The 26,759-nt window shown below is 39.9% G+C and overlaps 1 protein-coding gene across 1 annotated transcript in view; it reads left to right on the top strand.

The window, feature by feature from the left end:
* Positions 1 to 26,181, top strand: part of LOC6575389 (opioid-binding protein/cell adhesion molecule homolog) — a 62,746-nt gene extending 36,565 nt beyond the window's left edge. The window contains exons 3-11 of the mRNA XM_002001365.4: positions 15,255 to 15,392; positions 21,400 to 21,600; positions 21,698 to 21,819; positions 23,297 to 23,447; positions 24,507 to 24,604; positions 24,718 to 24,839; positions 25,283 to 25,463; positions 25,537 to 25,710; positions 25,847 to 26,181. Of these exons, the coding sequence (XP_002001401.2) occupies positions 15,255 to 15,392; positions 21,400 to 21,600; positions 21,698 to 21,819; positions 23,297 to 23,447; positions 24,507 to 24,604; positions 24,718 to 24,839; positions 25,283 to 25,463; positions 25,537 to 25,710; positions 25,847 to 26,065 (1,406 nt within the window). The 3' untranslated portion in view covers positions 26,066 to 26,181. The remainder of the gene's footprint in view (positions 1 to 15,254; positions 15,393 to 21,399; positions 21,601 to 21,697; positions 21,820 to 23,296; positions 23,448 to 24,506; positions 24,605 to 24,717; positions 24,840 to 25,282; positions 25,464 to 25,536; positions 25,711 to 25,846) is intronic.
* The last annotated feature ends 578 nt before the right edge of the window (positions 26,182 to 26,759 follow it).

The raw sequence follows: 26,759 nt of genomic DNA, 5'->3' as shown, positions 1-26,759 counted from the left end.
CGATTGAGGCAACAAAGGCCAAAAATGTCCGTTTAATTGCCGGCAGCTGTTGAATTTCTGCCGCATCAACTTAAAAATGCAGACGAAATCGTCAGGTTTTAGACGGCAGACGTGCCTTTTAATATGCAGAGCACAAATTTGAATAATTTGTCTCCGAATGCTGGCAAATTATAGCGGCTTATGTTTCAATTAAGCAATTTTTGCACATCAGGTGCGTTTTATGGGTGCCAGACGCGCCAAAGAGCAGGAGCAGGAGATGGAGGAGCAGGAGGAGGAGCGGCGCTCAGAGCAAACAGCCAAAGGCGGACAGCAATGACAACTAAGCTCTTTAATGCCGCCAGACAACAGCTGTACACAGCACAAGGCATTATAATAGGAGGACAATAATAATAACGGCAAGAAGAAGCAGCAGGAGCAGCAGCAGGAGCAGCAGGAGAAGACGAAATCAGTTGGCAAAAATATTTCAAATGAAAAGTGACACAACGAATGAATGGAGAAATGAAATTAGAAATTAAGTTTGGAGACATGAGTAAGACCCTTCAGTGCCTGGCTTCAAGAGGCTTCAGCTGCTCCTGCTCCTGCTCCAGCTCCTGCTCGACATGTTGCCAGCGGCCAGGGGACATCGACGCATCGTGGGCACATGAGCCAAAAGACTACTTAATGAATAGCCTCGAGTTAATATTTGCCTTTGCCTTGCATTCTTTTTTCTTCTCCTGCTTTTGCTTTTGCTTTTGCCTTCTGCCTTCTCTGCCAATTCTCCAATATTCTCTTTTGCTGTTTATTGTTGGGGCGCAAGAGGAAAAATATTGGAGTTTCCTGTTAGACAAAGTACACAGGCACAGCTGAATAAGCCAGGCCAACCAGTCACCCAGTCGACCGAGATTGTCAAACAAAATGGCTTTTTGGTTTTCTTTTTTTTTTTTAATACACAAACTCACATACACTCACTCACACACTCACCCACTCACACACTCACATATCTTTGCTTGCTCGAGTGTGGGCCGCTGTAAAACATAAGCAAACAATTTGAAGGCATTTGTCAGCAGGCTGCAGCTAATAAAAAATCGCCTCAGGCTCCCACTTCAAAGTGCAGCTGTTGCTTGAGCTAGGGAAGGCAGCAAAAGATATTGGCAATTCTTTGGTCATTTTGAGCCCAATTCTTACGGCCTTAAAGTGGAGCGGAGTTTGTTTGTGCGAAATTGTTAAGCAATTGTTATACGTGTATAACAGAAATTGCAAAGAAATCTGCTTATGTTTTACAAAGTATCAAGGACACTTTTTTGACAAACTGTAGAGAATACAGGAGATATTTGTCTACGCAATTATCAGAACTCTATGAACCGCTAGGCGATTCTAGAGGAATATTATGGATTGAACTGATTTTAGATATTCAAATTTACAGCTGATATGCAGAATAGGCAAGGAAATTAGGCTTTTGTTGCACAGTGTAACTTGAGCACTTCTAATAAGCTATACAAATCATAATAAAGTACTACAATGTTTGCTTAAGCAAACTCACTAAATGTATTATAAGTAGCCTCAAATACAACTCACTTGGCAATTTCTTGCAGTGTAAACATCTTCTGCAAGTAACGTGGGCCTTACAAAGTGGTTTGTAACGTGCTTGTAATATGCCGCACTACAATGCTTGGCAGTTGACATGAGCTTTCCATGCTTGCCTGTGTCCATTTGCCTGAATATCGGGTATAGCCAGCTGCACAATGCGCGTTCATAGTTCGATTGCCCTTGGCCGACTATGGCAGAGACCGACTGTAGAAATGCGCAGCTATAGCTGGGCAAGTCTCAGGTTAGTCTACAAGCTGAGCTCTATTTGATTAGTTACGCCCCTATAAACGTAGCTGTTCAAGTATGGGCCTATCTGATGCTAGAATCAGGGCTCAATGTACGGACCAATGGAGAGGCTTTGTAGCTGCCATAGCCATAGCTGCCACGCCCCGAGTGAGCATAGCATGTATATAGCATATAAGTAAAGCTCTCAATTTCTAGCCTACATATTTACATACACCTAGACGAGCATGTCAGGCAACCAATATACCCTGCCTCGCTCATGAACGAGCATAAAAGTGGAGTTCAAGTCGAAAGCCCTTATTTCGCTGTAGTATTAATCGACGCATGTCACTGATTAGCCGCAGGATTATTGTTCATATGCAAAGCATACACAAGCACCTGTGTGTATGTGCATATGTATTTATATAAATTTATATACACCTATGTATACACACTATAGCATAGGGGTAGCTAGATTTAACCCTTTGATGTGCCAAACAAAAGGCACCATTTGAGCCTTGATAAATGGCAGTCACACACTAAACTGCCCTCGGTGGGAAACAGTTCACAGTGAAGGGAGAAACAAAATGTAAAAAAAGGCTGGCAATCGCACAGTGGAATCAGCCTACGGCACACGTTAATGAGCAAGCTAAACAAAAAAAAAAAAACAAAAAATAAAAAAAAAGTAGAAAAAAAAAAAAGAAACAATACATTATGAATTTTTTGCGTTTACAAATTAAGCGTGCATGTTAAGAGCGAATATTTTATAGGAATATGAAACGACAGAAGCGACAGGCAGCACAGTAAAGTACAATTATGATGGATAAGCCAAAAATAGCTGGGAAAGCAAGTAACAGCGCACTAGCTGGGAGTGCACGACTAGCAGATACCCATGATAGATACGGAGAGCTAGACAAGCTCATTTGAATGGGCAGACAGTGGGACAGCGGGACGTCCAGTTGGGTCTGGCTGGGTCCACCTAGTTAGTAGTCCTCTCCAAGGGATATGTCACGCCCATACACTCTAATATACATACAAAACTAATATACCCTCAATTGTCACTCTCATTGTGTACAAGGTATAAAAAATGGTAAATGCGAGGCAACTGTTTTTGGGATTCTTAATGGAATTTGAAATGAATTCATATACATTTAAATCGTATGCATAAAAACTTTGTTAATTTTAATTTCAATTTCAATTCAAAAGTCAAACTCAAACAAGATTTTTGTTGTAATTTGTTTCTACTTTCAAAAACTTACAAATAGCCAGGAGCAATTTGTTCATTGATAGCAAAAATATTTGAGTACTCAGCATCTTCCCCATGAAAGCTCGTGCAATTTATTATTTAATAATGTTAAAATAAGCACTTAATTAAATTTACAAAAATAAAAGAACAGAAATAAATAAATTAAATACGCTGACATAATTAATTATTTATTTAAAGGCAATTTGTTTGCCTTTTATGCCATGCAGGGCACTGTATGTAAATGTATATATATATATATATATATATCCTTATAAATATTGCAAATATAAAACACCCGCTGCCTGCTGGTGCCACGCCCACAAGTCAATGAAACAACAATTCACTAATTAAAAGTGTAATTAATTTTGCACAGTTTGCATTTTGCTTTAGCTTCTGTCAATGCCAGAGCTTTGCAGCTACACATATATGCATACATACATGTAAATATATATATGTACACATTATACACATACATACATATGTTTATGCAAGTATAAAGTGTTATTCTGAGCATCTTTCATAGGAAATTCATTCTTCAAAATCAATCAAATTATGATGCTCGCTCAAGTCAGCGGAAGAGTATATTAGCTTGAGCAATGTGAGGTGTCTCTTTCATGTGGATTCTGGTCCACCTCGTCTGTCCATCTCTTTGTTTGCGTGAACTCCTCGATCTCAGCACCTTCAAGTGGTAAGGCCTTGAAATTTGCTGTCGAGCTTATTGCAACTAATCGATAACTATTGTCATTTCTGTGCTATCGATTCCTTCAGCTCTTCTGTGAGCGAGTATCATGCAGCTCAGCCATCTTGAAATAATCAAATCAAGCAGCTAACTGTGCGCACATTGGGCGCAATGCGAGTGGTCGAAATTGGTATTTATGTTTGCTTAAACATTTCGCACTGTTTTGAGTTTCGTTTGATATGTTATGCTGGAGGGAATATCGCATCGAGCCAGCCAGCATATATGCATGTATTTGTATGTGTGTGCGAACTGTAGTAAGCAGCTTGTCAAGAAATCTGTTTGGTTTCTTGCGGAATGGCCCGAAAGTCTTTGCGAATGGTGCGCTCGCTTCCTTCCTGCCTCGCAACTTATGTGCAGCATTTCGCTTCCGTTTCCGCTTCCCGTGCAGACAGAACTTGGCCAGTCGCCATTGAATGCGTAACACACACACACACACACACTTTCCGTGTGTGCATGAGTGAATGGCTTTGTGAGTGTGTGACCCAGTTTCGCTGCTATTGCCAAATATCAATTTGAATTCGGCTGGAGCCAACAAATAATTTTGTAATAAGCATCGGAATTAAGAGCAATTAGCAACTGCTTGCGGCCATTCAAAATAAACTAGATGGACTTTCAGATTTAAGATGAAGATGTAGATGTCGTTAAGCACGATAAGGTCGAATGGGTGCTTGAGTGGGGAAAAGGTGTGGGAAGAAAAGGCACAGCAAAATATGTAGAGACCAGACTTTGGACTGAGACTTGCATTTCTGAGACATAATAGACTGGTATTACAATTGTACCAAAGTATCCGCCAGGCTCAAAACTTTACTGTGTCTCTCAGGCTTGAATATGATGCCTAAATCAGTGGATGCAACTCGAGATAGTCCAAGGACAAATCCTGAAATCATAGACACAAGCTAAGCCTAAATTGATTCTAACTTGAAAGTGCAGCCACTCGTAGGGCATGCCCGACCATGAATAGCTAAAACGGAATGTGTAGGGCACAAATCTAAAGCAAACGGCATCAGCTTGCTTTGAGCTGCTGCAGTCTACACAGAGAAACATTTACAGTTATGAAATATAACCCAGCCACCTTGAACTTGACTCGTAAGAGAACAAACTTAAGTCCTCATTCATTCATCCCCATGCAGATTCAGTTTCATTTTGCTTCAAAATAAACACATGAACTGCCTCAGTTGTTCAACTGCTCTAAGAGCTTAAGTTCATCATTTATAATTCGTGTTTGGCAAATCAGTTCCGCAAATATTATATTATTCAATTTACATTCGCGTCTATTGACAAACTGAAAGTTTGCATTGAGTGCAGCTCTCATTTGAATTTATCGCTAAATAATGAACAAACACACGACTGGCTACAATTAATTTGTTTACTCGCGTCATTAGGGCAAACTCGTTGGCGTCATCAAATGCAATTCAAGCAAACAAACCGCAAATTATCCACATTAAAATTTGCGCTGCCTTCAAGGTTGCTCACGATAATCAAACAGAGCTGAAACTAAAACCGAGACCGAGACCGAGACCGAAACCGAGAGAGAAACCGAGTGACCAGCAGGAGGACAAGTAAACAGCGTTTAATCAAAAGCTAAAGCAAATAGAGTTGGATAAAAAACAAAACTTAATTATCAGGAATATTTACTCAAGGCACCTCAGTGGCTGACTAAATGCAATTAGCTGTGCGAATGCGAGCAGCTCAGTTATAAGTGTGAAGCATTCGAAATACAATTCAGATTCGAGCTCTCATATACTCAGCTAAGTGGGTAAGCGCGCTAACTTGACTACAGTCCAGCAGACAGAGAGAGGGAGTGAGAGAGCGAGAGAGAAAATGATATTAATTAGCTTTGAATGGCGCATGAGGCAGATAAAAGAGAATTGAATTTTTACGCGCCATAGACAGCAGCACACAACAGGAAACAAAGCCGAATCGAGGATGAAGCAGAAATGGACAGAGAAATTGCAAGTAAACAGAGAACAAATGCAAAAAAAGTAAGAATGCGCCTGGCGAGTCCCACTGGCGACGCACTACTCGCTCACGACTACAGATTCTCACTTTCTGTGTATATGATATGATGTGAGAGATATTGAAAGAGAGAGCTGATAAATTATGTAATACTGAGTGATGCCCCAAAGTCTTACAGTTTCTTCTTACACCTTATATATGGAACAGTTTGTTGGAGTATAAGGCCTTAACTTGGTGGGAAAGTAGCAGCAAAAATCAACAGTTCAGGCTCTAGCTGGAAAATAAATAGATTTTCTGACTGTCCATATCCGAAATGTCATGAAAATATAACCTTGACTATTAAAAATATAAATTCTTTTTTCAATTTTAATTTATTTCGCTCTTTGTTATATCTACAGGATTTTGTGAATGGTATTTTACAATAATTTAAAAGTTTAGGCCAATACATAAACCTTTTCTGCTAAGATATTTATTTATATGCATGACATATGAATATGCGATAACATAATTATATATATATAATGAATACTTCCCTACTAAATGACACCTTGCATACGACTATATAAAATGTCTAGAAATGTTTATGCGGCTATAAAATATACAAAGTTTCAACTTGCTCACGCTCAGGTGCACAAATCCTTCAGCAGAGCAGACAACAGGGAAAAGCTTATTCGTATCAAATTTGAGCTCTGTGGCTGCCAGCGAGCTGACACAAATATGCTCCACTTCAGAGTGCTGGGCGAGCATAATCGTTGAGAGTAAGTTTTCGGACCAGGAACTGAAAATGCGGCTCGGAAACGTCTTGTATAAAGTGTGGAACAAATGTTTCACGACAGACCAAGAAGACGAGGAAATGTGAAAAGTTCAAAGACGATGACAGGGAAAAATAAAAGCGGAAAATTGAATGCCCACTAAGCGAGATAGAGATAGAGAGAGAAAGAGAGAGAGAGAGAGAGACAGGATGCTGGCTGGCCATTATACTTTATGCAAATGCTGTGGCAGCTTTAAAAACCCAAAGGCAAATGCCTCCAGTTCGTGGCATAAGCAGACCCCAGCCATGTGGCCAATCGCCTGACGTTCAGCAGGAGGAAGGGAGAGACAGAAAGTAACAAGAATAACAACAGCAGCAGCAGCAACAACAACAACAACAACAACAGTTTAACCACATATACCATGCATTTTAATTTAATTAATTTAAATTCTTAATGCGATATTTTGCCGCCTTCGCAACGCCGCGAACGTGAAAGCCAAAGCCTAATGCTTTCGCTCCTGCACTGGCCGCAAAGGCTCCGCTCGCCTCTTCTTCTTCTTCTGCGTTTTCTGCTGTCGCTGCATTTGTTTAATGTTGCGTAAACAATTTTAGGCGTGCCAAATTAATAGCCAACGGCAAGCGGCGGCCGACAGCCAAAGCGTCGAATTTACTGCCGAACTCATTAAATGTCATTTTCCAGCCAATTACAGAGGAACAACTTTAAGCCGAATCCGTTTCTTTTTCAAGTGAAGTTCGCAATTCAGAATGTAGCTAGCCAGACTCACTGGGAAGTTGTGGCAGACACTGCAGAGGAAACTCTCTGGCAAGACTCAGCAAATGAGCCAAGAAAACTCTGCAGAAAGATAAGAGAGACTGTCTTTGGTATATAGACTAGGCATAGTATATGTCATAGGTGAGATATAATTGGTGAAAAAGATGAGAGCTGCAGTAAAAGCTAAGGAGAAGCGGTGTTGGAACAGAATGCTGTTAATGGCATAACATGGTGATGTAATGGACGAGCAATACATGTTAAAAGAATGTAATATTAAGAGTCAATTTTCCCGTCTATACATCCTTATGAATTTAGCCAACCGGAGAGCTTTTTTAAGATCTCTGGAAATTTATTTATTAATCAGTACTGATAATATCGATTCAGTAGGTTTTTTATGAAAAAGTAATAGTATGTATTTTTAAAGAGAAACCTAGAGTAATTGAGAGATCATCACGCATAGCATATACATCCATTCAAACTTCTAATTTTTAGACATAATGGCAAAGCTGTATAAAACAGTTACAGCAAGGATTATTTCATTTACTCCTACTAAAAGCTGAGCTAATCTTATCAGCATTTCGATTAGTTCCTGGCGATGAGAGCACTGCGCCCACTAGAAGTGCAGCAATCTATTTCCATTAAGCGCATTCAGCAATTGGCCTAGTTGCAGAACAACAACAACGCAACAACAGGCATAAATCAAAGCAGCATCAACTTGCGATGCAAATGAAGAAACTGTCAGAGTCAGAGTCAGAGTTGGAGTTGGAGTTGGAGCTCACCTGGTGTCGGAATCAAGCAGAGTTGAGTTGGATTCAAGAAGCGACAAGCGGATGCAGAGCAACTTGGCAAAGTGCATCGCGCTGTCAGGAAGCGAGAGTTAACTGGGGAAGAAAAATGTGAAGGAGTAGAAAATGGCGTGAAAAGCATTTCACTTGCGGATTTAGCTGAGGAATCTGGAAATTTAATGCGCTGGGCGGATAGATAAATAATGTTATGCAAATGATATGTGCATAAAAGTCAACAGATTCAGCAAACATTGAGCCACCCAGGCCAAGAGCCACCCATCGCACCACCGCCTCCTGCTGACAACAGCATCGAGTACAGTGCACCAAATGACTGGCAGCTTTCAAATGTGAAACCAGTTAGAAAGATGAATAGATTGACTATCAACATGCGAAAACGCTTCGCAGGTTCACGGTCTCTGCGCGCTCCTCGGAACTCTGATGCGGAAGCAAAGCACAAGCTGGCAACATTTGCATATTTCCATACTCGTTCACCTCGAGTGAGAGGAGTATATGTGCCCTTGCATGTGAGTCCAAGTGCAAGCAAACTTGGTATTCTAAGTAAACTTGAGTGTACTTTCCACTTGAGAAGTTTTTCTATAGAATGCAGTCTGGATAGGAGAGTTCTAAGCTCATCCAAAGGGAACAAAAGACATACTTTAATTCATTTACGAATACACTATCGATATATCTATCGGTACAGGTATACATACTATATATATCGATTGATCTATCGATATCTCCATCAATCTAGCAGTCTATCACATATCTATCTGTCAATCTATCTATCTATCTATCTATCTATCTATCTATCTATCTACATATCTATCTATCTATCTATCTATCTATCTATCTATCTATCTATCTATCTATCTATCTATCTATCTATCTACATATCTATCTATCTAACTATCTATCTATCTATCTATCTATCTATCTATCTATCTATCTATCTATCTATCTTTCCATCTACCTATATAACAACTCCAATCAATTCACAGTTCATGCCCTGAACGAGTATTGCCAAGTTGGCAACGCTGCAGGAGCCATGTTCTTAGGTCCTTGGGTGTCAAATGGTCTGCCCCTCCCTATTAGACACGCCCACATATGTAGATGAATGTGTGGCATTCGACGTTGGAATGACATTGCACTAGTGTTCCCGAAATTGCAGCGAAATTGTGTGCCAGGATTCGCTTGGCAGTCAACGCTTGAAAGCCGACTTTGGCACCTGACGTTGGCATTTAGTTTTTTCGCTCTCATTTTGGCCTCACTCGGTGCACAGGTGAAAGCGGATTTTGATAAATGCTTCGATGGAAAAGTCAAGTGAGTCAGCCAAAACGGCATCATCTTATGGCAACTGACAGCCGGCAGGCGCCTTTGTCGTGTCATCAGCTACTCTGCTAAATTACGACCAATAAAACTCGAAAAAATATGGAACGAGGAAAAACACGTAGGGCTCTGCCTCTGCCTCTGCCTCTGCTTCTTCCTCTTCTGCTCTGGTTGATGAACAGCTCGAAGTGGCTTACTATGCGTTAATAATTTGCATGCATTTAATATGCATTTGAAAAATATGTGAAAAAAATCCCTGAATAAGGATAAAGAATGAAATGGATGGAGGGGCCAGGGTAAAGGCAATTTAGCTCGCGGCTCTTGTGCATGGAAATCTCAACTAACAAGCGGACCATTCTTTCCCCTTAGACAAAATGAAAATCTTGTTTTTGTTTTTGTTTTTCTCGCACCTTGATACGGAACATGTTGAAGGCATTTCAATTTCAGCATGCAGCAGGTAAGCTCCAAGGTGAAATATGTGTAGAGCTTGTCTGTATGAGAGATCTGTATATATGTAGATTTAGTGAGCATACCAAACATCAAGTTATGTTCAACTATGAAGAATGTTGAACACGAGAGATAAATAGAATTCATATAATTAAAGTAATTGCTATTACTTAAGTGCAATTTATTTATTTATTTATAAGAGTTAACTATAATTAAAATTATGAGCTAACTTAACAAATAAAGCGCTGGCTACTAAGGCCTTCGGCTTACTTGAGTGAAATGTTCCATCTAAAATAATCTTTAACCTTCAATCCCTGTCATTCTCCAAAACAGATCTACTTTGTCTTAGTTTGAAATATTTATTTCCTAAACTTATTCTTTTAGAGTATACAATCTTCGTATATACATCTCAAATATAAATTTACAGCATATTCTTGTTATTTTTCGCGCTGCTCGACGTTTCTCTGTGCATAATTTAAAACGCTTGGAATTGCAGATAGAGCAGCGCCGTCAGGTGGATGCTAAAGAGAAGTAAACATAGAACTAATAGCAAAACATGCAAAGATGCTGATCGCAAACACACACACACACACACACACACAGACACAACCACAGCTACCACACACATACACAGAGCATATCTGGCCAAAGTTTTAATGAAACAAAATGCGGCGCTTACGTGTGCTGGGTAAACGTATAACCTGTGTACAGGTGAGCGGGCTCAACACCTACCGTTTGCCCAGAGCATCGCCAATGTTCAGTTTGAAAGGTGTCGTCGCGTCCAACTTTACCGCAAAAACCAAAACAAAGTTTGCCAGAGCCCCACGTCAGAGCAGCCACAGGAAATGAGAAAAGATACCAATACAACGGAACGCCATGTTGCAATATGCATATGACTCACCTGTACGCCAAGTGGGCGGCACCGCCTCCCAAGGTGAGCGCGTGCGAGTTAAATGATGAAGCGAATTCGCTATTTTACAACTGGACAACGTGTCCTTTGCATGCTACATATACATATAGGAAATGAATCATTTTAGGAAACAACACTCACAGCGCGAGTTGTATGACAACTAAAAGTAGGTGGGAATATATTTGGGATCTATGTCACCGGAAACTGGAGTGGAATTGCTATTTTAATGATATTAGACTTCTTTTGCTGCTTTCTAATACAATACACTCAAGGTGTACGATCTTAATTCATCTAAGATGGAACTACTGCTAAAATGATTCTTTGGATATTCCAAACCAGCTTTAAATCTAGGCTGATTGAACTAAGACTCTACACGAGCGATCTTTATAAAATCTAAAGAGCCTGAGTATGATATCGAAAGAAAATATATGAAGAGCTCCAGCAAAAAATAGAATTGTAGGATTACTAAAATACTGAAACAATTTAATACGATAACAGCACACTTTATAAATTTGATGATTAACTAGACAAATTAAATTTTTTGCTCAAAAAAACTTATAATTTTCAATATTTATCGATATTATGACTACGGAATTGTGAATTGAAGCAAAACGTTATATTTTCATTTCCTTATTTAAGTAAGAAGATATATTTAAAATTTCAAGTCTCTAGCTTTAAAACCTTTTGAGAACGTTGCTTTCACAAGTCAGAGCATGACGAATAGGAATGTTATTTCTGCTTGAGAATACCGCGACTTATTTAAGACACCTTCTGAGTGCTATATACATTTGCATAACAACTTCAAGTCCCTTTTCAGAACCCCTCACAGAGCATAATAATTGCAAATTCAATTTCGACAAAACGTAAAGCTAGCGCCGCGGTTAAGCGCAAACAAGCATATCATCTGTTTGAGCAGCTGGTTTTCAGCAAAAGTTACAAAATATTTCACTCAAACGAAAAAATGGCTAGAAACGGAGGCTAAAAACCACACAGAGATACTGTGGAACTACACGAAATTGGAGCAGCGTGAACACTCGATATGAATGACATTCGCATTGAAATTTCTGCCGGCTGCTGCTGCTGCTGTGGCAAGGTGCGTGCTGCTAACAAAGCCCTTTGGCGAAAGGATGGCGCAGCGTTTTATGAACAAAAGCAAAGCGTTAATACCACATTCACACATCGGCACACACACACACACACATACAGAGAGAGAGAGCCATAGAGCCACAGAGCCACAGAGCCACAGCGCCACAGCGCCGCATTGCCTCGTCGTAGCTGTGTAGTGTTTGTGCTGGCAGCTCACCTGTCTGCCTACCTGAACACTTCAAAATATGCGAGTGTGAGTCCATGTGTGTGTGTGTATTTTAGATAAATTATTCAAGCAACAACTGCGCTTTTTAAAATCGAGTTTGTTGTGTGACGACGCAGACGACAGGCATTTGTGGTAAGCACTCGAGCACAAATCTAAAGTATACCACACACACTCACACAAACACACACACACACATGCATACAGAGCAGGTGTGCATTTGTTTTCGTTAACTGTCTGTGCTCTATGTGTGTGTGTGTGTGACCTAATTCCAGGCATGCAACAAAAAATAAAAGGGATAGACGTTGCAGCTCATTTTTCAGCGCTGAGCAGATACTCAGCGCAGAAGCGTGCAAAGCTAACAAAAAACCAAGAAAGTGCAACTGAACGACGTGGAAATACTCTTACTTGAAGGCAAACGAAGAGACGCCAGCAACATAATTCTAGCACAGTCAAACGAGAATTTGCGCCTGAAAATGTTCGTCTTTGTAGATTTCATCTCTCGAATATCATATCACTTATAGTTGCCAGAGTCAGCAAAGGTGAAGCAATGAAATTTAGATAAACGCTTAACAAATCCAAGTTTCAGCCACTCGGCAAAGCTGCCTGAGTGAGCGACGCGGCAAACTGATTTACAGACGAACACACTTAGACTGATGAAAGTTGTTTCAACTTGAGTGTGTGCACTCCTGGAGAGTGTGGGTGCACTGCAGTTACAAGACATTATGCAGGGAAGACCATTCAAATGGCTGGCAAATGGGGTATGCTGCTGCTGATGGATGCGTATGTAACTGGCTGATTAAGGGCGAGCTCGGACTGATATTGACAATCCGATTTATATAGCCTCCACTGAAGACTAGAGTTGCCAGACCCTCTCTATGCATGCGCCAGTCGAGCATACCCAACTAGCGCAGTCTTATATGCTTAATATCTCAACTGAATCTGTTGCAAATTGAAAAACTTAACTTGTTTGGTCGGGTATGCCCGACTAGAGTACTCTTATTTTCACATACCTTGACTGCATCAACTCTACTCAGTCGGGCTTACCCGACTATAGCACTCACAGTCAAGCCCAGCTTTGACACATCTTATTTCCAGCTGTCATTCCCCCTACCTTAGCCGGGCATACCCGACCGAAGCACACTTAGTTACTCCGACACTCGCAGCCAGCTCGACTTGAATTGCTTAAATTTCGTATGCATTTCATGCATGCAATTTAAGGCCAGCTGCATGCCGCATGCGGCAAGCAGTGCAAGTGTCCAAGGCTCTGACACATTTCGTTTGAGACGAATAGTTCCAGCTGAGAGGCTGAAAGTTTTCTTCTGGCCGCTGTATTACGTCTGTACTGAACAAGTACTTCCCGCTCTCTGTGCTGACAAGAAAATGTTTATCTCTTTACCAATATTCATGTCCGCCTCAGTCATTACAGCTCCCACATTTTGGACTTTGAAAGAGATATTGATGTTGTGGCACCCGCGGTGACGTTGAGCACAGTTTGACAGCGACTTCAAAAGAAGTGAAGCCACGCTCCTTTGATTAAAACTTGGGGTAGCCTCGTCGTGTATCGAGTAACTTAACCAAATAAACTTCACTCTCAGCTCTGTCCGCTTCAGCTTTAAAGTTCCTGGCGAATTTAATGCGCACTTCATGCGAGTTTCCAAGTTATTTGCTTCGTGTTGCGGTCATAAACCGAGCAATGTGCAGTCACAGCACACTAGTCGAAGAAAGGTTAGCTTCAGCCAAGTGTCAGCGCCAGAGCCAGGACCAGAGTCGGTGCCAGTGCCAGTGCCGGTGCCGGAACAGCAACTAAGATGTTGGCCGTGTCTTGCAAAACATTTCCAATGTCCAGAGCATGTGTCTCTGGGCGTCGTAAAAATGCAAAAGTGCAGTCAGTGCGTATACGCGATCTTTTTTGGGGGAGTGAGAGAGATGGAGAGAGAGGGCAAGAGGCATCAGGGGAGCACTGCAAGACAAATTTGCTGATGTAGCCAGTTTGATGCCCTGTAGCCATTAACAAAGGGGCATTATGATTTGGCAGACCTGTTTCAATATGGTATATCAATTTCTTATAAGGAAAAGAAACTGAACTAATATAGGTAACATTTTACAACTATACTATGAGTTAGAATATCTGTGTCCCTCTTGAGAATATGAAAGCTCATTTGATTGTGTTTGGTTCAATAAAGTATGAAAATTCTTGATTGTGAAAATATCCCGAAGAAGTGGGAGTCGTTTATCAGATATCAACATTCATTCCCTCTAAGATATAGCAATTCAATTGAAAGAGTAGAGCCTTCACTCTTTACTACATTGACACATTGGGATGATATATTAAATATCTGAAAATATCATTAAGATCGCACAGCTAGAGCCCGAGTTCAATGGGACTAGTAGTCAATGGGAACCTTTTCTAAGGAGAGATATATGGACAACACAAGCAGCTGTCGCATTTTACTATTTATACATGTGTCTGTCATGCAAGGGCATTTCACACAATATGCCGGGTATTGGCTAGTCGTTCACTCTCAGCTAGCACACTCCCGAGTTGTTTTTTTTTTTTTTTTTTGCCAGTACCTGCCTGCTTAATGCCAACAGTCTTACTTGCTCCTCGGGGCGCTTTTTTGATGGCAAACTTTTATTTTCCTTTTCCTCCACGAATCCTGTTGTTGTTGCAGCTATTGTAATCAAATTTGTCACGCTGCGTTGGTGTTTGAGCTAAGAACTTGAGCAACTACTGAAAGTTCGCTTAGGGTCTTGGGGGCAGACTTTAGTTGGCTCGTCGCGCACATTTGTCGCCAATGCGAAAAGGCGAACATGTCTTGGCCAGCTAGCTAACTGGCTAACTGGCTAACTGGCTAACTGGCTGGCTGGCTGGCTGTCTGACTGTCTCGATGTCTGGCCTAAGTCAAACGAGCTTAAGACGTCGCTGAAAGTGGCTTAAGGCATTTTCGCCACACCAAACGATGCCCCAAGGAAACCAAATGGCGCAATATGCTGGCGCAGCAGAGTGCGGCGCCGATTAGCGTTGAGCATATCAGGTGGCATCGATACGCGCCTGGGCCGATGCTTACGAGCAGCCGGGGAGCTATGAGCCGGGAGTACGGCAATATATTTTTATGCTAATTGAAAGACATTTCAATGGAATATAAATTTATAACCGATAGCAGCCACCACCTATACTTTTATCTATATATAATGTCTTTCTGCTTCTTCTTCTACTTTCAGGTAACAACGGCGCCCAGCCCCTTGCGGCCTCCTCCACCTCGTTGACTGCGGCGCAGCCACGCTTCCTCTCGCGCGGCCACACCTACCGCGCTGTCGTGGGCGACACTCTGGTGCTGCCCTGCCAGGTCGAGAATCTGGGTAAGAATAGCACGCATATCGAGAACTCGCATAGAAATTCGCATAATTAATAGATCATTATTATTGGCATTAAATATCGCAAATTCCAATCGCATTTCGTTCGATTACCGTAAGCCGCAAAGCCAAATAACAAATATGCAAATATGTTGCTAGCCAAAATGTCGCTCTGCATAAATTTTACAAAAACATCCATAAACAATGGCTACCAGAGAGAGAGAGAGAGTGAGAGAGATGGGGAGAGAGCGGAGGAGAGGGAGAGAGAGCAACATCAACTGAGCAACAATGCAAAACCAACAGCTGTCAACAGCTTGTCGCTCGTCGTTTCCCTGCACAGGCCAACGAGCAGCATATTTATCAAATGACAGCTATAAATTTATAAACACAAATCCAATTCGATAATTAAAGTCGTTCGTGGGCAAGAGGCAGCTCGCAATAGGCGTGGCCAAATTTAAACTCTGCTTTAACATTAAATGGAATCCAAAATTTAGGAACTGCCAAACAGAATTACAAAAATTAATATTATAAATTATAATATTTACAAGTATTATTAGATAAAGGCATACAGATATTCGACTTTAACTTGGGTCTGGTTAAATGTCCAAAATATATAAAAATATTTAAAAAATAAATAAACTTCAATTACAAAAGGAAACAATTATATCAGCAAAAGGGTTTTCAGTCATAGAAAAGAGATAAATCCATATTGATTTTTTGTCAAGATAAAAAGAAAATAACTCGAAATTCGTAAAACTTGCATTGCTAATTGCACTTTCAGGGAATTATATATATATTTTTGGCAAATTTAGTCCTTCAAAGCTCTGCTGCCCTTTAAGCCGAGCTTTAAAGTTTCTATCTTTGTAATGCTCAAACGACTTTTTTTCATATTTTCAACCAACCAAAAATCAATTAAAAATGTTTCATTCGTTTTTAGGAATTATAGGGAGACAATCTCTGATGAAGTTGGTTTTTGAATTGGGTTGGACGTTTCAATTTATGGGCCCTGTTCGTTAGCCAGCTGACTTTAAAATCTGGCTATTGATTGCCGAAAATAAATCGTGCAAATGACGCCAAAGTCGACTTCGAGAAGTGCATTCAAAGTGTTCCTTCTGTGCCTTGCCATATCACATTCTCATATAGGACTCTCTCATATGACAGCTTTCCTGTCTAAGCTTCATTAGGCTCAACGAGCTCAAGCTAGCTTATATCAAGCTGATGCCAGCAGCAGAAGCTCAGCATTAGATTTTGGCCATGTCCATTCGATTTGAGCATTGCAGTTAATGCTTGGCTGCGTATTGGCTATGAGTTGCTGAGCTTTAAGGTTGCTCAAGTAAATCGTGTTTTCGTTTTCCATTACGATTCAATGTGGAAAATACTTTCAGGGTTGTCCTTGACGTTAGGAACTTGACTCCATTGGCAACTCAATTTCCTTGGCTTGCTATAGATGGCCTCGAGAAGCTCTGAAAGTGCCCACTGCGTCCTATCGAAGGTCAGATCAAAGTTCCGCTTGTAAAAGTTTGGCTTTGCAGTTTGGTTCAATAATGAATTCAATTCAACGTACTCAGGCTATTTATTTACACCATATATATATATATAGGGCATAGTAGTAGTAGTCATAAATACATAGTATAATATAAATTCACTGGTACATACGAAATTTACAATTGAAACAATGAAACTTGAATCGCATTTCCCAATTGATTCAATGTGATTCACAGAGTAATTAAACAGTTTTTCAACTTTTGTACACGAACTTAAGGATCCCACTTCGCTGTTAAACAAACAAATTTGCCAATACTTCAAAAGCAATTTTTATAAATTCACAGAGCGGCCGCTTAAACACCTGTGAAGGTAAAAGCATTTTAAGCATTTATAAATAAATAAAAAATGCACAGAAATCATTTATCATAGGGCGGCTCGCACACACACACGCACACGTATACATACACACTGGAAAATGACCTAGTTTAAAGGCAGAAATTGTTGCAAAGAGTTTTAATTGCAGCTGCCGTTGACAAGCCAATAAATAAAATGCAATTAACCAACCGCTCGGTCGCTCGCTCGGTCGGTCGCTCGCTCGCTCGCTCAGTCGTTCGTTCGTTCGTTGCGTTCAGCGAAATGAAAATAAATTGAACATTGACGGCATCGACGACAATGCGACCGAAATCTGTTCAGGCTGTCAGTTATCATTGGGCCATATGGAAGCCGGCATCAGCAGCAGCAACAACAGCAGCAGCAGCAGCAGCAGTAGCAGGAGATAAAAGCTACGCATTCTATCAACAGCTGAAATATTGTCGTTCCACGCATATTTGTTTAAGCAAACTTATTCACATACTTTAAATAATATTGTTGGACTTGTTGAAAGATGCGAATTTAATCAGCTTTCATATTAATGTTATTACATTACAATGATACGATGGGATATGCCTGACTAGATGCGACGTCGGCTTAATGCTGCTGTTGAGCTTGTTCTGTACACATATACGTGTATCTATGGGCTGGTATGTGTGTGTGTGCATACATACACTTGCAGTCCTTTATTATTATAGATTGATTGAGGTACGATTCTAGCATTTAATTTTTACTCAATTCCACGACTTGACAATTTAAGATTCATTTAAAGGAGAGTATTTCTTAAATAAATGATTGGCATAGTCTGTATATATAGTATAGAGCCCCACATACCAAATTTGTTGCGCCCAGCTGCAAAAGTGCCCAAGCAATGCTTAAAAATAAAATATCGATTTTTATCGATATTATGATATAAGAATGAGATATCGGAAAAAGGGAATGTTCTTCGTTTAGCTTATACAAATATACGTATCAAATATGAAGTCTATAGCTCTTACAGATCTCGAGATTTAACCATATATATATATATCCACAGGAGAAGATAGACGGACGAATGCTTAACCGATAGACAGAAAGATAGATAGATAACAATATATGTAAATAATAAGTTTTTACTTCAATTCCTTCAATACTCACAGTCATATAAAACGAATATACCCCTCTGAATTACTAGACAGATTCATAATAAGCAGCCTCAAGACTGTTGAGTGTTGACTTCTCATCTTCAATGGGTGTTAATATAAGCAAGTCTCGTGAGATATGTTTGTGTTTACTCAACAAACTAATAGGAAAACAAACATCGATGTGTAGGAGGCAAACATTATTTCAACTCGGACTGTTGTCGTTGCTTTACTGCATTTAATCCCCAATTAGTCTTTAATGCAAGCGAATGCGACGGGACGGTTTAATTGCGCTATTAAATTACCTGCCAACTGCGGTAAATAACGGGAGGGAGAAGGCGAAAAAACATGGATTAATTGACACAATTGAGAATGAAAGACAAGGCGGCCCAGGGCGAAATAGTATTTAATCCAATAAAAGAAATTAAGTATCAAATGGTCGGCGAAGCCCTGCGTCATGCAAATGCTAAAAGAATAAAGAAAACACAACAGGGAAAGAGCGTGACTGAATAGCTGGGGCAACTGGGGGACTGCCTCAACAAAGTTGTGTAGGAAATGCAATTAAACAATTTAAGAGGTGAAGCTGAACAAAGAGACTAACTGAGAAATACCCTATATATAGAACAGCCACTCGATGTGCACTTCCGGGTATCGTTCACGTACTTCTCTTAGTGCTAACTTCTCAGCGCTAAGCTCAACTGTTACAAACACTTGCAAGCAGCTTCAGCTTCAAGTCTTCCAATTTGCCAACAACTTTGGCACAAATTCATGTTTTACAAATAAAAAAGTTATAAAATATAAATAAAACTCCATTTTTATTGGCCAAAATGTGTGCTGAGCTCAATAATATGAATACACTTCGGCAGGGGATGGACACAGCTGACGACGAGCTGAGTGAAACAAACCTTTTGCCCCGCCCTTCCGACCTTCCGCCCACCACAGGACTCCACTGCAGAACAATTACGAGCGAGCAATACGAAATTTCAATCCGATTCAATAATAATCAAAGTCATAAAAAGATGATTGTGTGCGTTTAAGTCGATTTTATAGGCGCCCTTTAGGTAGGGCAGGGCTCCAATAAAGGCTTATAAGAGACAGTTTATTTTTGTATTTCTCCCTTCTCTGAAGGTCCCTTATCCCAGCGCTCACGTAATATTTATGAGCTGTCCCAAGCATTCGTGTATGTTTGTTTGTATTTTTAACAGGTTTATGCCAAGCTGCCCCACAAATGTTGTGGCCAATTCGAGTTGTTGTTGGCCCTTAGAATGCCTAATGCAGTTAGCATTACAATTTGCCGTTGACAACTTTGACTCTAAATGTATTTTCATCAAATTTCCCAGTCAATTACTATTTTATTCATAAATAATCGGATTACAGCAACAATTTGCAATGTAGCTTACAAAAAAAAAAAAAAAAAAAAAGGAAATTTTATCCTGCTGATAAATTTTCGTAATTTTTTACATTTTACATTTTCAATTTGATATTACATTTTACTAAGATAAAAGTTACTGGACTCTGTTTTTCAAAAGTCAGACCAAAATCTTAAGCTGTGGTACGGTTGAGGTATATGCCACTCGAGAACTCCCACTGACTTAAACATTCTCTATAGATTTTGCTCTGCTTTATCATTCTATTGAATGTATTGAATGAATCAAAACTTAAAGACAGTCTTACATATGTATCTCTATATAGTATAACTGCTAGCAAATGAAAATATGTTTTAAAGCTGAAACCGAATTATGGTGCTCGAATTGCTCAATGCCTTGGAACGGTTTGTTAATGTAGATGGCCAAGTGGAGCGACTCAGACAATAATAAATAAATAAATTATGCGCTGGGCAAACGCGTCTAACAAATTTATGCTTTGCCAGCCATAAAGAAACGTAAGTTAGATAAAATATGCAAAAAGAAATGGGAAAGAAAAACGAAAGCACAAAAAATCTGTTGGCAACATCTGTGAAATTATGTCATTTATATGAGCAAACACACTAAAAAATAGATGAAAACACCAGAAGACAGAGCAGACAACAGACAAGAGACGACGGACAACGGACAAGGGACAAGAGACAGCATCCAATTGGATAGCCAAACAAGAGACTGTACACAGCTTAGCAGACAGACCCAAGAGCGGATAGCATATTAGATAGATGGCTTTATATTATATCTATATATAAGGCTATCTCTTTCTACCTCTCTCTCTTTCTATCTCTCTCTCTCTCTATCTATCTTGCATTATGTTTGTCTATGTGGCTAGTTTACAAACAGAACTACAATTTGAACTCTGCTGCCCACTTGAATGCCATTTATTTAGCTTTTTTGAAAGTGCGAGGGCTGTTTCAAAAGTATTCTTCCCGAAACAGTCCCCAATTGATTGTAACTTGTAACTTAAACTTAAGCAGCTTACTGAAGCTCTAAGATCTTGAAACTGTTTTACTATGTGTTAAATGACCAACTAAAGTGAGCCCTCCTCGGCAATTTAAGAGAATCTATATAGTTAGGAGCTGGCTATGCGATTCTGTAGAATGACATTTGAATCTGCTCATTGTAAGATACGGACCTACATTCTAAGAGAATTCTCTATTTGAAATTTTACAGAGATTCTTAGAAGAGTCGCATGCTTAAAAACTCTGCCACAGTCGGTCGAAGACATTATAATATACTCTACTCAGATCATGAAAGAGTATCATAAGAAGCTTATGGAAAATGATTTTTAAGCTGCTCTCAAACATAAATCTATGCTGGGATAACATCATCTAATTTAATAATAAAGAAACGTTATTTAGTTTCCATAACCTCTTCTGCCTTTTCTGTTACGCCTCATTCTAATCATGCAACCCTCGTCGTATAACTGTCTCTTAATATTTGTATTGCGGTATTTAACAATAAATTTTCCAACCAACAACAACAATAACATGAAGAAGTAGAGCATACGCTGACATTTTTGTTAACGCCTTTTCATATATTTTCTGTGTGTTTCTCTCCCTCTCTCCCACTCTTTCTCTCTCTTTACATTGCTGTCTACTCGATGCTCCTTTGCAGGCAATTTCGTGTTGTTGTGGCGCCGCGGCACAAATGTGCTCACCGCCTCGAACATTATGGTGACACGGGATGAGCGCGTGAGACTGATAGATGGCTATAATCTAGAGATATCCGATTTGGAGCCACAAGACGCTGGCGACTACGTCTGCCAAATCAGTGACAAAATCAATCGGGATCAAGTGCACACGGTCGAAATTTTGGGTGAGTTTACAGTTACAAACAAACTAACGCAACTAACTCAACTTGAAATTGAGATTCATAAAAATGTGTTAAATAAATTCCGCTGCTCTTTAAACAGTGCCTCCCAGCGTGCGCGCCATACCCACATCTGGCCAATTGCAGGCGCGCAAGGGCGGCCCCATTACGCTGGAGTGCAAGGGCTCGGGCAATCCGGTGCCATCCATTTACTGGACCAAGAAGGTTAGTATTTGCTCTTTACTTGAATAACCCAAGAGTTGCCAGTCCCCAAATATACATTCCCCATTTCACCATTCTATACACATATGAACGATTTCTAGTTTTAGCCCACTTAGAGACAGATGAACAAGGAATGGAATATGCAAATATCAAAATATGACAAATAGTCATCAAGTTGTTTCTGACTTCCTTTTGAGGCAGCATAAACAATATAGATGTAGTTTCTTGACTAGAATCAGAAACATATTAATATTCCACATCATTTCAAACGACCCCTCGCCTCACTTGAGAAACCAATTCCAATATTTGCAATGTTAGTTCAACAGTGACACCTCACACGTTGTCCTTGAGCTCTGCCAAAGTGTTAAGCCAAGAACTCGATGTAACCATAGAGAAAGCAAGTAAGAGTGCTCCTATGGGGAATGCCCAGCTAAGGAATACCCTGACCACTATGCAGAGCTTGTATTTATCAGACAATTTATGAGACAGTTCCTAACTAGTGGCACTTATATTAGTTGATTGGACTCAAGGCAGATTTATGAGTTAATAAAGGGTATTTATCAGCTCATAAGCTCGCCTTGAATGCCATTCGAAGTCAACTTTGGCCCAAGTTTAAGGCCCTCGACTGCAGCTAAACAGAAATGCAGTCAGAAGAACAACAACAATTGAAATAGAGATTTGGCAACTTTTCAATGAAACAAGTGACAAAATGTGCTCATAGAGAGCAAGAGAGGAAGAGAGAGAGAGAGAGAGAGGGAATATAGAGGAAATATTTGTATGTGTAGGAAGTTGACTGACTATCAACCTTCTGCCACCTGATTCGTAGGTTCCACCTTCTGCTTGGCAATGCAGAGACAACGTTTGGCTTGCTGCACTTTTCGACATTTCCGTTCGATTTGTTTGCTTGCATGCTTTGCTCTTGACATGGCCAAAGCTCAATCACTCGATCCAGTGGCGGGTGTGTGGGAGTGCGGCAGTGTGCGTGTGTGCGTGTGTGCACTCCAAGCAGAAAGAAGCAGACGAAGAAGTTGTATGTCATTTAATTTCGCTTCAATCTAGTGCCATTTCCGGCAGCCCTAACACGACCCACAGCATGTAAGTTCGATTTTCTATTTGCTTTTCGAGCTGATATCGACACGTGTTCCCCGTTGGCCCACGACGACACAGCTGTCTCAGCCAAGAGGCAGACTTGGCTACATCTACATGGCCTCTTGTGACACTCTCCCTCGCCCACCTCCTCTCTCCATTCCTCCAACTCTTTCGGCTTGTACTCGATTTGGTTGCTTACAGTTAGCTGTAGGAACAACGGGTTAACTCCTCTGTTACACATCTTGAAGTCGTTTTCATTCCCCCTATTCTTTTCGCTCTCTGTTGACAACTGTAGTTGACTTTTTGACATCTCGTACTCTCGCCCTCAATGACTTTACATTTAGTGCCATGCAATTCACTTCTTCTTCTTCTACTTCTTTCCTTCCTATAGAGCGGCACGGGTAAATCGCCAGCCCGAATCGGCGATGGACCTATCCTCACCTTGGACAAATTGGAGCGCCAGCAGGCGGGCGTCTATCAATGCACCGCCGACAATGGAGTCGGGGACCCGGTGACAGTCGATATGCGCCTGGATGTTTTATGTAAGTCTAGCACTTACATATACTCGTATGTGTGGATCTATAAATATGCATATATACACATATTTATCTTTTTATTTTTTGTTTTACCTTTCAAAATTCGACTATGAAATTTACTATTTATTTGTATACAAATTATGTGCAACCAAAATTCTGCTTTGCCATTTTAGTTTAGTGAGAATTTTTACGGCAGCTATATAAAAAATTTTTATATGTACATATATATTTAGTAAATTTAGTTTTCACATTGCAATGCGAATTTAACATTGCCATTTCAGATGAGTGGGAATTTTCAAAGAATTTTTAATGCACTTTGCCAATTTAATATAAAAGCAAATGGATTGGATATTAACAACAACTATCTTCATTTTATACTTTTGAATTTTTACTAAATGTTTATTCATAGCTGCTATATGATCCAATTATCCAAGCTAAAAGTAAGCAGAAGAACTAATGTTTTCTCAGATGACTGTGAAAATTTTAAGAAAATTTGTATTTACAATTTAGGACTTTACTAAGTTAGGACCTGATTCAAGGTTCCCTGATTTGAAATCTCGGATAATATACTTTCCAAATCATCTGAATTTTTGCTGTTAACAGCCACTCTTTGCATCATTATTGAAATCTGAACTCATTGATTAAAAAGGCCAATCATTAATATATTTATTTAAATATCAAGTTAATTTATTATAAATATTTTATTTATATTTTTTTAAGCAGATCCAAACGCAATTATTGATTATAAATTTATTATTATTATTAACACTTTTGTTACTTCTTTTATAAATATTTTCTAATGTGAATATATTTTGATTAGAATTTCTTTTTTATATGAAAATTTCTGCATATTTAATAGGCAGTGAAAATATTTAGAGTGAGCAAATGCAGTGAAATATTCATTTATTTTTTTTAATGAATGGCAAAGGCTTCACATTTCAGTTCCCAATTAAAAGCAAAATATTAATACTTGCTATTCTCTTTTATAAAAATATAATAAGTGAAAGTAAACATATTGAATATTCAAAATTAATTAAAAGTTATCCACTCTAAATCTGTTTGCAGACCCACCCGATATTCAGGTGGAGAAATCCTGGATTCATTCCGGCGAAGGATTCGAGGCGAAGCTCGTTTGCATTGTTTACGCGGATCCAGTGGCCACGGTGCGTTGAGCTCTTGATAATGTCTTAGTGTTCTACTACTACTTATAATGCAGCCCATAATCACGTTCATCAATCATAATTACCCTGTTTGCTTTCCTGGCTTATCGTTACAGGTGTCCTGGTATCAGAACTCATTTCCCATACAGACAACCGATCGACGCATCATGAATACAAGAGCCAATCGACACACGCTGACCATAAGGCACATTCAGCAGGAGGACTTTGGCAACTACAGGTGAGAGCTGGGCAACTTTAACAAAACAGAACTTGAAGGACAGCTAACACAGACAGACACACACACACACTCACACACACATCAGATACATATAGCTGCTCAGCCACCTGCCATGCTCGAGCGTCTCTCGGCCATTTGCTGAAACAAACAAGTTTGTGGCCCATCAATGTCAGTCTGGCTGAAACTTTGGCCACGTTGACAAAACATTTCACATATAGCCGAGAAAGTTTCTGTTTTTGCCAATAGTCCACTCAGGGCAGACTTTAGTTGACTCCATAGCACCCATCCGTCGTCAAGTATCTCTGCTGGCTGACAGTTACGGCCAGTTTGAACTTCCCTTCGAGTTGCTTAAGCGCAGCAATAGACTCGTTTTACATGTTATTAATAGAGAATTAATAGAGAAACAATTTCTGAACTCAACTCTCCTCATCTCATCTAAACAGCTGTGTGGCTGACAATTCTTTGGGACGCTCACGCAAATATATGGAGCTCTCGGGACGGCCAGGCCCGGCCGAGTTCTATTCGCCCAAGTGGGGTCGCTCGTCGGACAGCTACAATTTGACATGGAAAATCGACAGTTATCCGCCTCTGGAGGAGGTGCGCCTGCTCTATCGGCGTGTGCTGGTAAGTGAAAATGGACAAATATCAAGTTTGCTTTAGGCTAACCTCACTTTGATTTCCCGCTCCTGACTCGCAGATGAACGACACGTTCCAGCAGCCAGGCAGATGGCATGACTTTATACTAACACCCGAACATCGTCCAGCCTCAGAGCCACTAACCCACATCATGTCGTACACCATCAAGCATTTGCATCCAGGCGCCTACTATGAAGCGATTGTTCAGGCCAAGAACCGATATGGCTGGAATGAGGTAAGTCGGACTATCATATAAAAACTTTAGTTCGTATATATATAGGATATATCTATACTCTTTTTTATCTCTCCCACTATATATCTATATATTCATACATTTGCTTTCCTTGTTACTTTACTTTCACCTATCCTAGGTCAGCGATATATTCCAATTTATTGTCGCCAGCAATAGCATGGACATTGCGCCCGAGGATGCGGAAGTTGTGGCCAGCTCGAAGTCGAGAAGCAACAGTGGGGCTCTGAGCAGTCTACAAAATGCTCTGCCCCACTGCCTGCTGCAGCTTGGCGCTCTGCTGCTCGTCTTCGGCCTGCGGAATAGCCAGTTCGATAGACTGCGACTGGGCTTGGGGTAAGCATGGACATTCCACTGACTCTGCATTGGCTAAGGCTTGCATACATATTAAAGTTAAATTATATTTATTTGCTACTACTACGAACGCGTAGTATATGATGGGCAACACTGCACAGGCCAACAGAATTTTTAGTAAACAAGAATCCGACTTCACTTGGCGTTCCCCTTCGATGAATATGATAGGCCCATTAGATGTTAAACTGTCCTTCTTTACCCATTCCAAGAGCTTAAGTATACAGATCGGATTCTGAGTCAAACCACTTGGTTTGTAAGATATCTTTTTGAGATATTACCAAATTTCCGACTATCTAAGAGAATCTAAAATTTAAATTTCTCTAAAACTACTGTCAATCCAACTCCGAGAGGAAAACCTTTTTAAAGCCAATTAATATAATAGAATCCAGAAAACACTTTTCGTAACAGAATCTGAACTTTTGAACTAGTATATACACATATTGGATCTCTTCAGCTTTCAAATATGATCGATTCTTGTTACCTAAAATTTTGTTGGCCTGTGTAAGACGCTTTGCAGTCGCTAAAATAGTTTCTCAGCTTAGATAAAGCACTTTTAATTAAATTTTGTCAATGAATAAATAATTAGTTTTGGTTGGTTTTTTTTTATTTCGCATGGAAAACAAACCAAAGAGTATGAGTTTTTGTGAAAATATATGTAAAAATTATGCAAAACAAAAAGA

Source organism: Drosophila mojavensis, unplaced genomic scaffold (genome assembly GCF_018153725.1).
Source record: "Drosophila mojavensis isolate 15081-1352.22 unplaced genomic scaffold, ASM1815372v1 contig_231, whole genome shotgun sequence".
NCBI lineage: Eukaryota > Metazoa > Arthropoda > Insecta > Diptera > Drosophilidae > Drosophila > Drosophila mojavensis.
Note: the sequence above shows the minus strand (reverse complement) of the source record. Positions and strands in the feature narration are given on the sequence as shown.